This window comes from Populus euphratica, unplaced genomic scaffold (assembly GCF_000495115.2).
Source record: "Populus euphratica unplaced genomic scaffold, PopEup_1.0 scaffold16.1, whole genome shotgun sequence".
NCBI classification, from domain to species: Eukaryota; Viridiplantae; Streptophyta; class Magnoliopsida; order Malpighiales; family Salicaceae; genus Populus; species Populus euphratica.
This window is the reverse complement of record NW_011499882.1, coordinates 839029-852917: the sequence shown is the minus strand read 5'-3', so window position 1 is coordinate 852917 and position 13889 is coordinate 839029. Positions and strand designations below refer to the sequence as shown.

General features: G+C 33.9%; 2 protein-coding genes across 2 annotated transcripts; both read left to right on the top strand.

Annotated features, from left to right (window-relative positions):
• The first annotated feature begins 2223 nt into the window (after positions 1-2223).
• Positions 2224-3958, top strand: LOC105129602 (putative 4-hydroxy-tetrahydrodipicolinate reductase 3, chloroplastic). The gene is given in 11 exon segments (XM_011031724.1): positions 2224-2299; positions 2377-2414; positions 2416-2433; positions 2534-2599; positions 2693-2742; positions 2910-2972; positions 3076-3202; positions 3308-3379; positions 3484-3585; positions 3663-3749; positions 3926-3958. Coding segments are annotated over 11 exon segments (732 nt in total).
• Positions 3959-5027: 1069 nt separating this feature from the next.
• On the top strand, positions 5028-8513 carry LOC105129704 (cucumisin-like). Its single transcript, XM_011031889.1, is given in 11 exon segments — positions 5028-5108; positions 5210-5298; positions 5397-5494; positions 5563-5703; positions 5829-5931; positions 6010-6488; positions 6491-6567; positions 6704-7014; positions 7117-7228; positions 7479-7692; positions 7804-8513. Coding segments are annotated over 11 exon segments (2415 nt in total).
• Positions 8514-13889: the final 5376 nt, after the last annotated feature.

Here is a 13889-nt window from a genome sequence, read left to right as displayed (position 1 = left end):
ATAATCATTACCACAATTCTTAGATATATATATGATGTTGAATAATCATTACCACAATTCTTAGATATATGATGTTATGTTGAGTTGGATATAAACTTTTAATTCTATTTTGTTGTTCTTTATACAAGGTGAATGGTTTTTTTTCCTTTTTTTTTTAAGGCTTCTACAGCATTTGAGAACTATTAATTGTGATTCAAATGGTTATATATATATATATAAAAAAAAAATAGGAATTAAATTAAAACTAATCAGTTCTAAGATTTATTTTAAACAAATAATCTAAATTTGAATTAACATATTTATATATAAAAAATAGGAATTGAGGATAACATGAAAAACATACTCATTTAACAACTAAATTAAACCTTAAAATTTTGATTTTTAAGTATCATAATTTAAAATACATATGATATATTTCTCTCAAAATCCATTTGATTCTCAACATCTTACCAAAGAACTTCCTCAATTAAAATTGAATTATTCTATATTGGACACTATCATAGACAAGATTATTGTGTCATGATTTTTGGTATTTCGTGATGATGATAGTGATTTATATGTTGATGTTAAATTAGTAGCAATATGGGGTCTATCTAACATGAATAATCATTGTCTAAATAATAATAATAATAATAATAAACCAAAATCATGATGGTATCATTTCATGTCGTTTATGGCATTTTCAATGGAGGTGGGATCAGTTCCTCTACTGTCTAGTCTACCTTGTTGGACTTGGTGCGAGTGGGTTATCATTGCCTCTGTCTGATCACCAAAATCTGTCGTTATACCAATCTGACCTGCGAGCCTTTGGATCTGCTGACTTTTTGTTTGACTGAAATGTCCATGCATAACAGTTAAATTTGGATAGTCCAATAATAATAAATCTCCCAAGGTAAATATCATACCAATCTGACCTGCGAGCCTTTTGATCTACTGACTTTTTGTTTGACTGAAATATCCATGCATAATAGTTAAATTTGGATAGTTCAATAATAATAAATCTCCCAAGGTAAATAAATAAAAATAAATACTGCTGCAAATTATTATTATTTCAAGCAATACTCTTACATTTCTTCTGTATTTTTATATTCAGAGTTTATGCATACCATCTTTCACAAGTCAAAAGCGTAGCTCCTCTCTAATCGAGTTTTTGCATTATTAAGATTAGATATTTCATTGAAATTAAGATTAGTATATTCATAACAAATACTTTTATTATTAGTTTTGAACCCCCTTCCTAGCTATTAAAATATAGCCTTCTTAGAGATTGAAGATTCCGGTAATAATTATATTGATATCTCCCTAGAATTTAGATGTAGATGACTTAATAAATATTTTCATTATTTAGTAAAATAAGTCCAAGTTCAAAGAATGTTTAATCACATAAATAAGAATAATGGCTAAAAAATATTGATTATTAGATCAGATTTAAATTTTTATAGGAAGTTTTCAAAACCCAGTTTTGTAGGGGTTTTCATAAAATTAGACTAGAAGATTCTAATTGAGTTATTTTGTTATTTTTTCTTGATTTTCTTAGATTTTATGTGTTATTTTAGATTTTATATTATTTTTCTTTATATATAGAGATTATGATATCATTAGGTTGATTTTTCTATCATATAAAATACATTGAAAACCTTTTTAACATATTAATATTTTGAAAATAAAATAAAATTATAGAAAATTTTATATTTTAAACCTATTTTATCTCACTTTTTGAAAATAATTTATTAAAAATATATATTAAAAAATAATGTAAATTATATCTTGAAATTTTATTTAATTATTTAAACTTTAAGTTATTATGTTGAAATTATAATATATCGATATTAAATTCTTAATTAAAAGATAAGATTTATGGGGATGAGGAATCTCATTAACTATAAATTCAGTTTTGCATTACTATTTGTCATTTACTTGTCCTTTCCATGGAATTTATTCGCAGGCTTAGGAATGTATTTCAGGCTACCTACTTCATTTCATGAGAGCAAAATTCTTTCTCAAATGGCTACAGACAATGCCCTTTGATATATTCTACTAGCTAGATTTGGCTCGAAGCCTATAACCCACCCAACATTGATCATTGCCTTATTATTTTTGGGCTGGCTAAGATGCCATAGCATTCAATAATTGGAGCATCAGCCTTTGAACACCACCTTCTTGGATTATTTGCAGATCTTCATAAAATCTTTAAATCAATACTGTCTCAAACTAACAGGAGGAATGGAGGTTGCATGTGCTGTGGATTCCCATTTTGTAGGAGATGATATTGGAAATGTTTCCTGTTCCTTTTCTTCTCTCGAGTCTTAATTGCTTAGAGCCCTTTGCTCCATATTTTACTTTATGCTTAATGATTAATCCTTTTCTCTTCTTCGTCAAATGAATTACCAATAATAAATGATCTAATTATGGTATTTAGGTTCCATATCTCAGGTAATTATATGATTAAACTAATCAATTAATCTCTTATTCAACATGACTGTAAAGCAAAAGGCTCATCAATTGAGCAATTTGTGATATCTTGCCAGTGCAGTCAAAAGAAACAGGCGTAGCAGTTGATTTTTCTGATCCTTCCATAGTTTATGACAAGGTGAAATAGGTTCATTTCCTTTCCATCTTGAAATTTTTTTCACACTATCATCAACAATTACTACTAATCATAGGCGTTTTTCTATTTGGTAATTCTCATTAGGCAACAAAATTTAGCATTCAAAGTGTGGTGCATGTGCCTTGGATTAAGATGTTTGGGAATTAGGAGTATGACTTTGGTTTAAAATGTTTTTTTTTTTATAAATATAATAAAATAATAGTTTTTTAGTTTTTTAAAAATTATTTTTAACATCGTATCAAAATAATCTAAAAACATAAAAAAATAATTTTAAACAAAAAAAATATTTTCAAATTTTTAGTAAGCTAGCGACAGTAGGAGCGTTGTCTGCATTCTGTGACAAAGCCAGTATGCTGAGCAGAGGGTGAGCTAGAAACCATATAATTACTGTTGGAATTTGTTGATTGCCAGAATCTTAAGACCAACATTTTTTCTGATTTTTCGAGCAATTATTTCGTACCATGAAGATGCCTGTAGGGTTCTCTGATCGCACCAACTCTGTCCGTTGTTTCTTTACTCCTTCAGCAAGCTGCCATTGCAGCTTCCTTCCATTACAACAACGTCGAAATTGTTGAATCAAGGGCAAATCCAATAGTAAGTGATAGAAAAGAGATGTTGGTGTATTGGTATCAAATCAAGCTACCTATAAACCAAACCTTATGCATTAAGCATTATCTTTTGAATGTCTTTGATACACAGGATTTTCCATCAATGGATGCTATTCAAATTTCAAAGAACCTCTCTAACATGGGTCAAATTTATGAAGATATTGTGCTAAGTTTTTCCTCATCAATTATGAAGGATTAAGAATTTAAACCTTTCATATTTTGAAGAATTGACAAGATGCCACTTCGTATAAATTCTGATACTGTAAGGCAAGAGGTCAAGTTCTAGGAGAAGATGGGGGTAGGGTACACGGCATGGCCCTGCCAGGGCTTCCCTATAGTACGGCCATTTACTTCTCTGGCCCGGGAGTGGTATGATTTCTGCTTCAATTTTCCCATTTTCTGTAATCTGTAAAGAAGGAATCCAACCGTTGTTCTGATGCCCTCAGGTTTACTCTATTAAACACGATATCACTGATGTGAAGTGCCTCAAGCCTGGCCTAATCCTAGCTATTAGAAAGGTCATCCGACTGAAGGTCAACCAATCCAATAATATTCAATCCTTTCTTTTGAGAAATTATTACATGGTCCTCTATATAGACCGAAACAATCTGGTCGAATGGCTCTTCCAATGCCGTTGTTATGACTCAGCTTTTTGCCTCAGCCCATATCAAAGTACAGCCATTAATCTATGTCGTTGTTATCATGGAATAATCTAGTGTATGGCTTGGAGAAACTCTTGTAAGCAGCCAACATCTATCCCTGGCTTCTGCACCCTCCTTTGGCATAGCTTACAGATAAGATAAAGAAACATGTCATCATGTGGGAAACATGAATATTCCACCTCGCTATCGACAATAATCAAAACACTAGCCAATAAAAAATATATATAGTAGTAAGGAAGCTTTATCTGGAAAACAAACAACAAAAAAAGGGAAGAATAGTGGTTCAAAATTCTACAAGATTCCATGAAAAATTAAAGTCTAAATTGGAGCTCAAAAGCAACTGACAATGGTGGTGCTCCTCTTATGGGGTCAGAAACACAAAGCCTTGTAAATTGCGAAACCCAGAATCCCGAAACAGAGTCCTCTTCTTTTCAATGCACTTCTATCCAGCTAGGTTTGTTTGAAGAGACCAAACCAACTTGCGTACTTGCAAGAACCTAAATAAATTTAATGTTCTGGGTGGTTGGATTAGGTGGTAAGGAGAAAACTTATATAGTCTGAAAGTTTCAAGTTTCATTCCCGCTACTAATTTTTTATTTTAAATAGTATATGTATGCCTGGTTAATCGAAGATATTTAAGTTTTTTTCTTAACGTATATGCATAAATGTTTTGTGTGTCCGGGGGCCGTCCAAACACCTGTTTCTTTATTTTTCTCTTAAGAAAAAAGAATTAGTAACCAATAAATGGAAAATATGACCTGTAAATACTGTTGTGATTCATGCCAATTGGATACATGCAAATTTCCTTAAAAATTCCGTCCCTTTCCTCTTTTTGTTCCAACAATGTTGACATTTTGTTGGTGTATTTAAGTTGACCTTGGAGAACGCAACATGGGATTTTCTCTCCACAAAGTAAAACCCGACCGAGGCCTACTAGTTTGTTTTCCAATCCAGCCTATGTGATGGTGAAGTAACCAAAGAGGCTAAAGACAGGATTTAAATATATTTTACTTTGCTTAGTAAAAAGAGGTGACGATAATCGCAAACAAGGACTTAGTTGAGGTGATTAGATCCAATAATTTGAATATAATAAGGACCTGCTAATCACATGATTTCACATTGCAACATACGGTTCTGAAACTTAGCTCCATGGCCAAGTTGTTGCACCTCTCTATTTTCTTTCTTGCGGCATTGGTGCTGCAATGCCATTGCACTGAAGACGACAGGAAGGTGAAAATCCTATCTTATTGCAGTTTAACACGAGTCAAGCTTTGATTTATAGGTTTACATTCTTGATGGAGATTATAATGCATTATGATTTATGTGTGCAGTCTCATGTTGTGTACATGGGAGATCGTCCCAAGGATGCTGCATCAGTCGCGTCGACGCACCACAATATGCTAGCAGAAGTACTTGGCAGGTTAGTTATCATCATAGCGGATTAAGTTCTGAAGATATTGCGCGTGTGGAATTGAAACAAAGATTAAAGTTTAATGAGGTTGATTTTATCACATGCAGTTCATCGGAGGCTAGAGAATCACTAATTTATAGTTACGGGAAGAGTTTCAATGGATTTGTAGCCAAACTATCAGACAAAGAAGTTGCCAGGATCAAAGGTAATCATGTCTTAATGTTACAGGTCATGTTTGCATTTCATACTCATGTTTCTGAATTTGTGTCACAGAAATGGAGGGAGTGGTTTCAGTGTTCCCTAATGCCCAACTGCAAGTGCACACTACAAGATCATGGGATTTCATGGGCCTCCCTGAATCTCATCCCAGGTTGTCTGCTGAAGGAGATGTTATTGTTGGGTTGCTAGATACAGGTATGTTATTGTTGGGTTGCTAGATACAGGTGACTCGTCAAACGCAGAATGAAACAGAAAAGTCCCTTAAAAATCCTAAAATTCAGCTTTAGTGAAAAATGGATCCGTTTCGGTGATTTTTGCAGGAGTTTGGCCTGAAAACCCAAGTTTCAGTGATGAAGGCTTTGATCCACCACCAGCAAAATGGAAGGGTATCTGCCAGGGTGCAAACAATTTCACCTGCAACAAGTATAATCTGTCTTCCATTTTCTTTCTGTACTAATGTTTAATAGGTCCGATGCTGAAAAGCGTTCCTTGAATTCACAGAAAGGTCATTGGAGCCCGTTTCTATGATCTGGAGAATATCTTTGATCCTAGGCATGATATCAAATCCCCGAGGGACACGTTAGGACATGGAAGCCACACTGCTTCAACTGCAGCAGGGATAGCTACGAATGCAAGCTACTTCGGATTAGCTGGAGGTGTGGCTAGAGGAGGAGTTCCGAATGCAAGAGGATTTCCGAATGATATGGCTAGAGGAGGAGTTCCGAATGCAAGAATTGCTGTCTACAAAGTATGTTGGGCAAGTGGCTGTACCTCTGCGGATATCTTAGCAGCTTTTGAAGATGCAATAGCAGATGGGGTGGACCTTCTATCTGTTTCGCTAGGGAGTGATTTCCCAGCTCCGTATCACGAAGATGCAATTGCCATTGGAACTTTCCATGCCATGAAAAATGGAATTTTAACTTCCTGTTCTGCAGGAAACAGTGGACCAAACAGGAGACAAGTCTCAAACTATGCACCTTGGCACTAACTGTAGCTGCAAGCACCATTGACAGGAGTTTTTCCACTAAAGTCGTGCTCGGAAACGGACAGATCTTCCTTGTAAGCGTTGCTTGGCCCCATTTCAGATACATTAAATTCAACCTGTACTGCCATTTTTTTTTCCTTTCGTAATTCAAACAGAAGCTTCTTTACGATATTAAATTCTTTCCTTCAACTCGTATTTGTAAAATTCAAGGGAAATTCGCTCAACATCTTCGATCTCCACGGAAAAACATTCCCATTGATCTATTCTGGGGACTCCGCAAACTATACTGCTGGAGCTGATCCTGAATTAGCAGCATGGTGCTTTCCCGGAACTCTAGCCCCTCTAATAACCAAAGGAGGAGTGGTCATGTGCGATATTCCTAACGCACTTGCCTTAGTGCAAGGGTCAGCGGGTGTTATAATGCCCGTGTCCATAGATGAATCTATACCTTTTCCCTTCCCTCTTTCTCTGATCAGTCCTGAGGACTACTCTCAGCTTCTGGACTACATGAGATCCACACAGTAAGTCACTAAAAATCTACAGTACCTTGAAATGTAATTGTACTAAACTGGTTTGTGTCAGGAATTTACGGATTCTTATCGAGTTTTTATTCCTTTTCCTAGGACTCCTACAGCAACCATTTTGATGACTGAGCCAGTGAAGGATGTGATGGCTCCCACAGTAGTCTCTTTCTCATCAAGAGGTCCAAGCCCCATTACTCCTGATATCCTCAAGGTATCTATTATTTCTTCAGTCTCTCACTAAAGAAAATATTTCAACAATGAAACACTAACTCTGGCTGTTTCCGGTGTTGAGAATGGAACTTTTCTGCTGAACAAAACACTGAGAATTTTACCTTTGTTTTCCATCGATGTAGAGATAGCTCCTCAACACAATAATGGTCACTTAATTCTGATTATTTTGCAATGGTACTCCTTGAGAAGCTGTCTAACTTAAGCATCTTGGTTCCTGAATGCAAAAACAGCCTGACCTTACTGCCCCTGGTCTGAACATCCTTGCTGCCTGGTCTCCCCTAGGAGGTGCTTCGATATCCCCTTGGGATGATAGGACAGTAGACTACTTTGTAATCTCTGGTACATCCATGTCTTGCCCACATGTTACTGGTGTTGCAGCATTTGTTAAAGCAGCTCACCCATCATGGTCTCCCGCTGCTATCAAGTCTGCCCTCATGACCACAGGTAAACGAAAACTGACACTGAAAACAGTATAAAGAATTGGTGTTACCATATCCTGCGCGCGCGGTGTATTTGTCAGTAGGAACCTCTCATCTGAATTTTTATTTTTTATAGCTACAATTATGGATTCAAGGAAGAATGAAGATGCCGAATTTGCCTACGGATCTGGACAGATTGATCCATTAAAGGCACTAAACCCGGGGCTAATCTATAATGCAAGTGAAGCAGATTATGTCAATTTCCTCTGCAAGGAGGGTTACAACACTACCCTTGTAAGAATAATCAGTGGAGACAATAGCACTTGCCCAAGCAACGAACTAGGCAAAGCATGGGATCTTAACTACCCAACATTTGCTCTCTCATTGTTAGATGGAGAGACTGTCATGGCTACATTCCCAAGAACTGTCACCAATGTGGGCACTCCAAACAGCACTTACTATGCAAAGGTTTCAATGCCATCCCAATTCACTGTTACAGTACAACCATCAGTTCTTTCCTTCTCACAGGTTGGAGAGGAGAAATCATTCACTGTTAAGATCACAGGAGCACCTATAGTTAACACCCCTATCGTCTCGCGTTCACTAGAATGGACAAACGGGGAATATGTAGTTAGGAGTCCAATTGCTGTTTTCAACAACATGCCTTCAATTTTTTCATCCATTGATGAGCAGCCACAATCAAAACCCAAGTTTAAAGGTCCATGGGAGGGTTCCACTTCCACCATCTATCACAAGAAGGGCACCTTTAAGAGCATACAGAGATCAGATCGTACTGATGGCTTCGGCTTGGTATCCAATAACAGGTTGGGTTATCACAAGCACTAAGGAATCCGAATTGCCTTGTTATTCATTCAAAGAACGCATCATTATTCACTGAGACTTTCCCTCATGAAAAATGGTTTTGTCACCACAATAATACAAAGCTAATCCTCAAGAAGCGGGTATAAATCCATCTGTGCGAGGGTTCTCTATGGATCTCCATCAATAAAGCTTGCATCTCTTTGAATACAAGTTTTCTAAGCTGTGAAATGTGTTGCATGGTTATGGTATTATTTCACTAGCTTTCTTGTTTTACTCAACAATTCAAAAGAAGTTTTAGCCAGCTATCATGCTCTCCAGAAGAAAAGGCATGGCATAATTTTTAACGAATCACATATCCTACTAAATTGGATGCAATATGCGCAACTGGCTAAGTTACATTCATCCACAAGCAGTTTTGCACTTAAAAGAATCTCACTTCCATTGACATACAGAGAAGCCCAGCAAATGTTCAGTTGAAGTCAATTACTCTAGATTAGACAATGCTTCAATCTCAGGTTTGAAGTTTTAGCTAGGTAACTATCACCCTGTCAATACTAAGAGATATTTTTGATGCATGGACAAGATATTCAAATCACAACCCAGTAATGACAAATCGCCAACAGACTGCCTTTCAGAAAAGAAGAAGGCAAAGTCAACAGACTAATGTGCATTCTACAACACCATTGTTCAGCAGCAGCATACAGAAAGAACAATGGAATCCTGGCATTACAAGAGCTACACCCACGCCGGCTCATTTTACATGTTGAGTTACCTCCACAATACAAAAATTGGGTTTGTCTAAGAAGAATAGTAAATTACAACAAGATGTGCCAAAATTCCAAATGTAATCCCCAGATGAACCCAAGAAAAATTAAAAATATTACAAGTCGGGATCCTGTTTTAACACAGGAAAATACAAGACAGTATAAGTTGAGGGACCTAAAGTGAAAAGCTTACAGAGATTGCTTGATATAAAAAAGATCCTAGAGATTCAAGCAAAACACGCATCAGTACGGAAAATGTATTTCACACCCTTGGTAACATTCCGAGCTTCATGCAGCATACAATTGTCCCCATGAATATGTAGGAGAACCATCCCTTCAGCAGGAGCCACCTACAGAGTACAGATGGGAACAATAAGAATCAAGACAGTGTACATTTGATTAAATAAAAACTTAGACTCGTTCATAAGGCAAAGAATAATAAAAAAGATTGTTGAAGAAACACAGATGAAAGGCACAAGAGGGGAAAAACAGATTTATAAAGATAAAATGAAGGAAATTTACATCAACCAAAACACTATTCCTTGAGCCATAGAAGACAGTTCTCCTCCAACTAGAGGCTCTGAGGAAGAATCCAACTGGCTGTTTGGAGCAGTTTTAGTTTTGGCTTTATTCGCAACACTTAAATATATTAAAAGAGTCGCACTTCCCATCACCTAGATTAACACTTCCATCAACATGTCATCCAAAGTGCGGACCAAACTTTTACCTGAAAAAGTAGCATGAAATCCCAAAGTAAACAGGCAGAACAAAGACTTTATCTTTACTTCTTATAAAGCAATCAAAGTACAATAGAAGCATGCAGGCAATACAGATATTTCTACGCATAAAACTCAACTGGACAGCAACTAAACTCAATTAATTTTTAATTCTAAACTAGCAGGCTCATCATGTGAATGATAATCTTCCGTAAGACAATAAAGTTACAGCATTTTTATGGATTGCTTGCAACTCATTAATTAGCCGCACATACAAAGTGATATTCCGTGAACAAATTCATAGCTCATAAAAGTTTTATAAACTAGCTGGCAATGCGCAACAATATATATATATATGAAATAGCATAGGAACTACATATATCTCTATAAGATATGAAAAGTGTGAGGAAATAGAACTCAATAAACCTGTAGAATCTGATATCAGAAAATAATTTGCTAAGTCCTGACTCCATAACATATTTGCAAGAAAAGGATCATTATAAGCTTCACCATGTGTTGGACCAAGACTCTCTCGGTGAACAAAGCCAATAGATTCTGCGACTTTAACAAATGCCTTTAATTCAGCAGAAGAGAAGAAATCTTGCACCTGAATTTACTACACGAATTATAACTATTTCAATAATAAAATGGCCAAAAAATGCAAGAAAGAAAAATTGCTTCTACAAGCATATCCAGGACTTACCCTTCACGCCAGGATCAAATAATTCAAATATTCCTCACTTCATACAGCTGAACAAAGATGAACAAAGATTTGTTATTTTTAACGAACACTGCAGATATCCAGTCCAGGCATGTGCTTCAGATAGAGACTATATTTGCTTACGGATTTTTCCTCTTTTCTCGAAATTTTCATGACATAACTCTTACCTTGTAATTTCAATTCACATCAAACCTGTTCTTCGAGAGACCCAAAATCTATTACTTCTGATTGCACATCACCATGCAACCCAAGGGGAAACCTTAATTAATCGCTCTAAAGGAAACTATGGACACCAAACAACGTACTTTTCGAGCTCAGCTAGTCAACCTAACATCATATCCAAGCTTTTAAAACAACTAATAGACACAAGTCCAAACTAAGATTATTAATCATATGATCATTAAACAATCTTAAACCCCACACAACTCATCTCAAAAATGAAGAAAATGGCTCTCAATTCTCAAAACCAGCTTCATATTTAATCCCTTCAACACAATCAAAGCTCAAAGATTTAAACTTTAACTCAGCCCCCTCTTGCTCATATCCCTTTCAATTTCACCCCTTTACAGTCAATTACCTACCCCAACTACAAGAACCCATGTCAAAAAACCACTCAAAGAACAGAATTTTAAACAAAAAAATCATTCAAACACTTAAAAACCCAAATTGGGCATGATTGCAATTACTAAATCTTGACCGTAAATAACAGAAATTTGTCCAAAAGAAACGATAAAACTTACAGTAAAGAGATCGTTCGCTTTGAGACGAGTAATTTGGAGATTCTTCTTGTTTTTCATGAGAGACCACTTCGACTTTGATGATGTTTTGTTTTCTGCTTCTGTTCTATCTCCCATCTTTGCCTATATTGTATTCTTCCAGTTTTCTCTGTTTCTGCCATTGAAGTGCAGCTCTAGTTTCATGTACTTCATTTGTGTTTCTATTTTGGGCTAAATCTTCATCAAAATGGATCTGTATTGGGCCACTTCTGGTTTTGAATATCCAATCACCAAGCCCACAAGAAGAATATTTTCCTTTTCCTTTTCCTTTTTTTTTTAACTATACAGAATAATTCAATTTCTATTTTTCTCTTTTAACCTTTTATCAGAACCATCTTATCAGTAGTTGATATTATCTAGAAAAATCATTCTATTTTTATGGTAGAGTTTTTTTTAATTGACAGCAGAGATATCCTTAAACTCTAGCTGGTGTTAATCAAAATTAAATATCATCCTTGGATGATCTTACAAGTACCTCCGATTTGTTGTGTTAAGAAAAAAAAAAACTAGTAAAATATTCTAGATACTAATTCTAAAGTTTGAACCCAAAACTTTAATGAAGAAAGATATCTCAGCGAAGTGTTTAGGAATGTGGTATAAACTGTATTTTTAAATTTTTTAATTTTTTTAGCTAAAAATATTTTTTTTATTTTTAGATTATTTTGATATATTAATTGTTAAAAATAATTTTTAAAAAATAAAAAAACTTCATTATGATGCATTTCTAAGTAAAAAAATATTTTGAACCGCTACAGTTACTATAATTTCAAATAATCCCTAGATCAATCACCCTTCATACCAAAATATTTATGAAAGATAAATACAACATAAATAATCTGTGCCATGCGAGGGGTTGGGCTAATTCTTTGTCAATATAAAAAAAATGTTCATGCATATAAATGTTTTAAAATAAATAAGAAAATTTATGAATTTGGTAATTGAAAGAAGTTATACGGGCTATCAGATGACTAAAACAAAAACAAAAAAAAAACACTATGAACCAAGCATTTCATGCTTACTCTCACAAAATTAATTTAATTTAAGTAAAAAATAAAGTTTATTTTTAAAAAGCTAGATTCAACAAAGTTTGAAAAAACAATCTAAGTTAACTATTGTTACTTTCAAAACCATAAAAAAAAAAATCTAATAGAAAGAAAATAAAAAAAATTGATGGAAAAAACAACAAAAAAATGAACCTAAAAAAAAGAAGGAAAAAAAAGAGGCAAGTTTAAGTGAACTTTATAAATTCAGGTTAATCTCTTAAACTCGTAGCCTGTAAAATTATATACTTAGGCTAAATTAAGAAACTTAACACCCATCAAATTAAATGTTATAGGATAAAATAAATAAATTTAATTTGATTGATAAAAAAATAATTTTTTTTTAAAAAGCTAAATTTAACAAATACAAAAAAAAAACCCCAAGGCAATCCTTGTTATTTTTAAAAGAAAGATAAACCTGAGATCGCAAAAAATAAAAAAATAATAAAGGAAAAAAATTCAAGCAAGCTCGAATGAACTTTTTAAATTTAGGTTAAACTTTCAAAATCACAATTCAATAAATTATCGACCCGGGATCAACCCAAAAGCTCAACACTTGAAGAATTAAATGTTGGCGGATGAAGTCATATAATTTAATTTTTTTTAAAAATCCTTTAAAAAAACTAAATTTAACAAAGATAAAAAAAACAATATATAGAAAGGTGACCTATATTATCTTCAAAACAACTAAAAAATCCCATAAAATGACTCAAAAATTTCATATATACTGAATAAAAAATAACAAAATGTTGTAGAATGAAAGAATGCTTTAAAAGGGAAAGGAAAAAAAAAACAAGGAAGACCATGTTAACTTCATAAATCAGGTTTAATTTTTAAAAATACTCAATTAAAAAACTAAACATTTGATCATTTAAATATTAAATGAAAAAATAAAAAAATTAATCTAAAAAACCCTTACAAGTTAAAAAGAAGAAGAAGCAATAAAGAAAATGATTAGATTTGATCGGAAACGAAAACTTAAGAAGGATAAAATTATAAAAATAATAATAATTAAAAGCCACTTAAAAAAAAATAAGAATCAAATTTAATAAATAAAAAAATTTATTGGGGGATGAAATTAAAAAAAAAGTCCTTAATTTCATAATTATTCTAAATAAAAAAATTTAATAAAAAGAATAGAAACGAAAGCTTATATACAACAAATCTTAAGGGTTGATTTGATTTTTTTGATAACCAACATGAAAATCGAGTAATGAAGAGGGAAAAAGAAAAAAAAAAAGATCAGAAACATTAAACTGGCAACAATTAAGGCATACAAATCACTTGTATATGAAAGGAATGTCGGATACACTCTGTTCGCCGTCATGAAAGCAAGATTTTGGCCACAGGATGGTGTCACACACGTTATTTGAATTTGATATA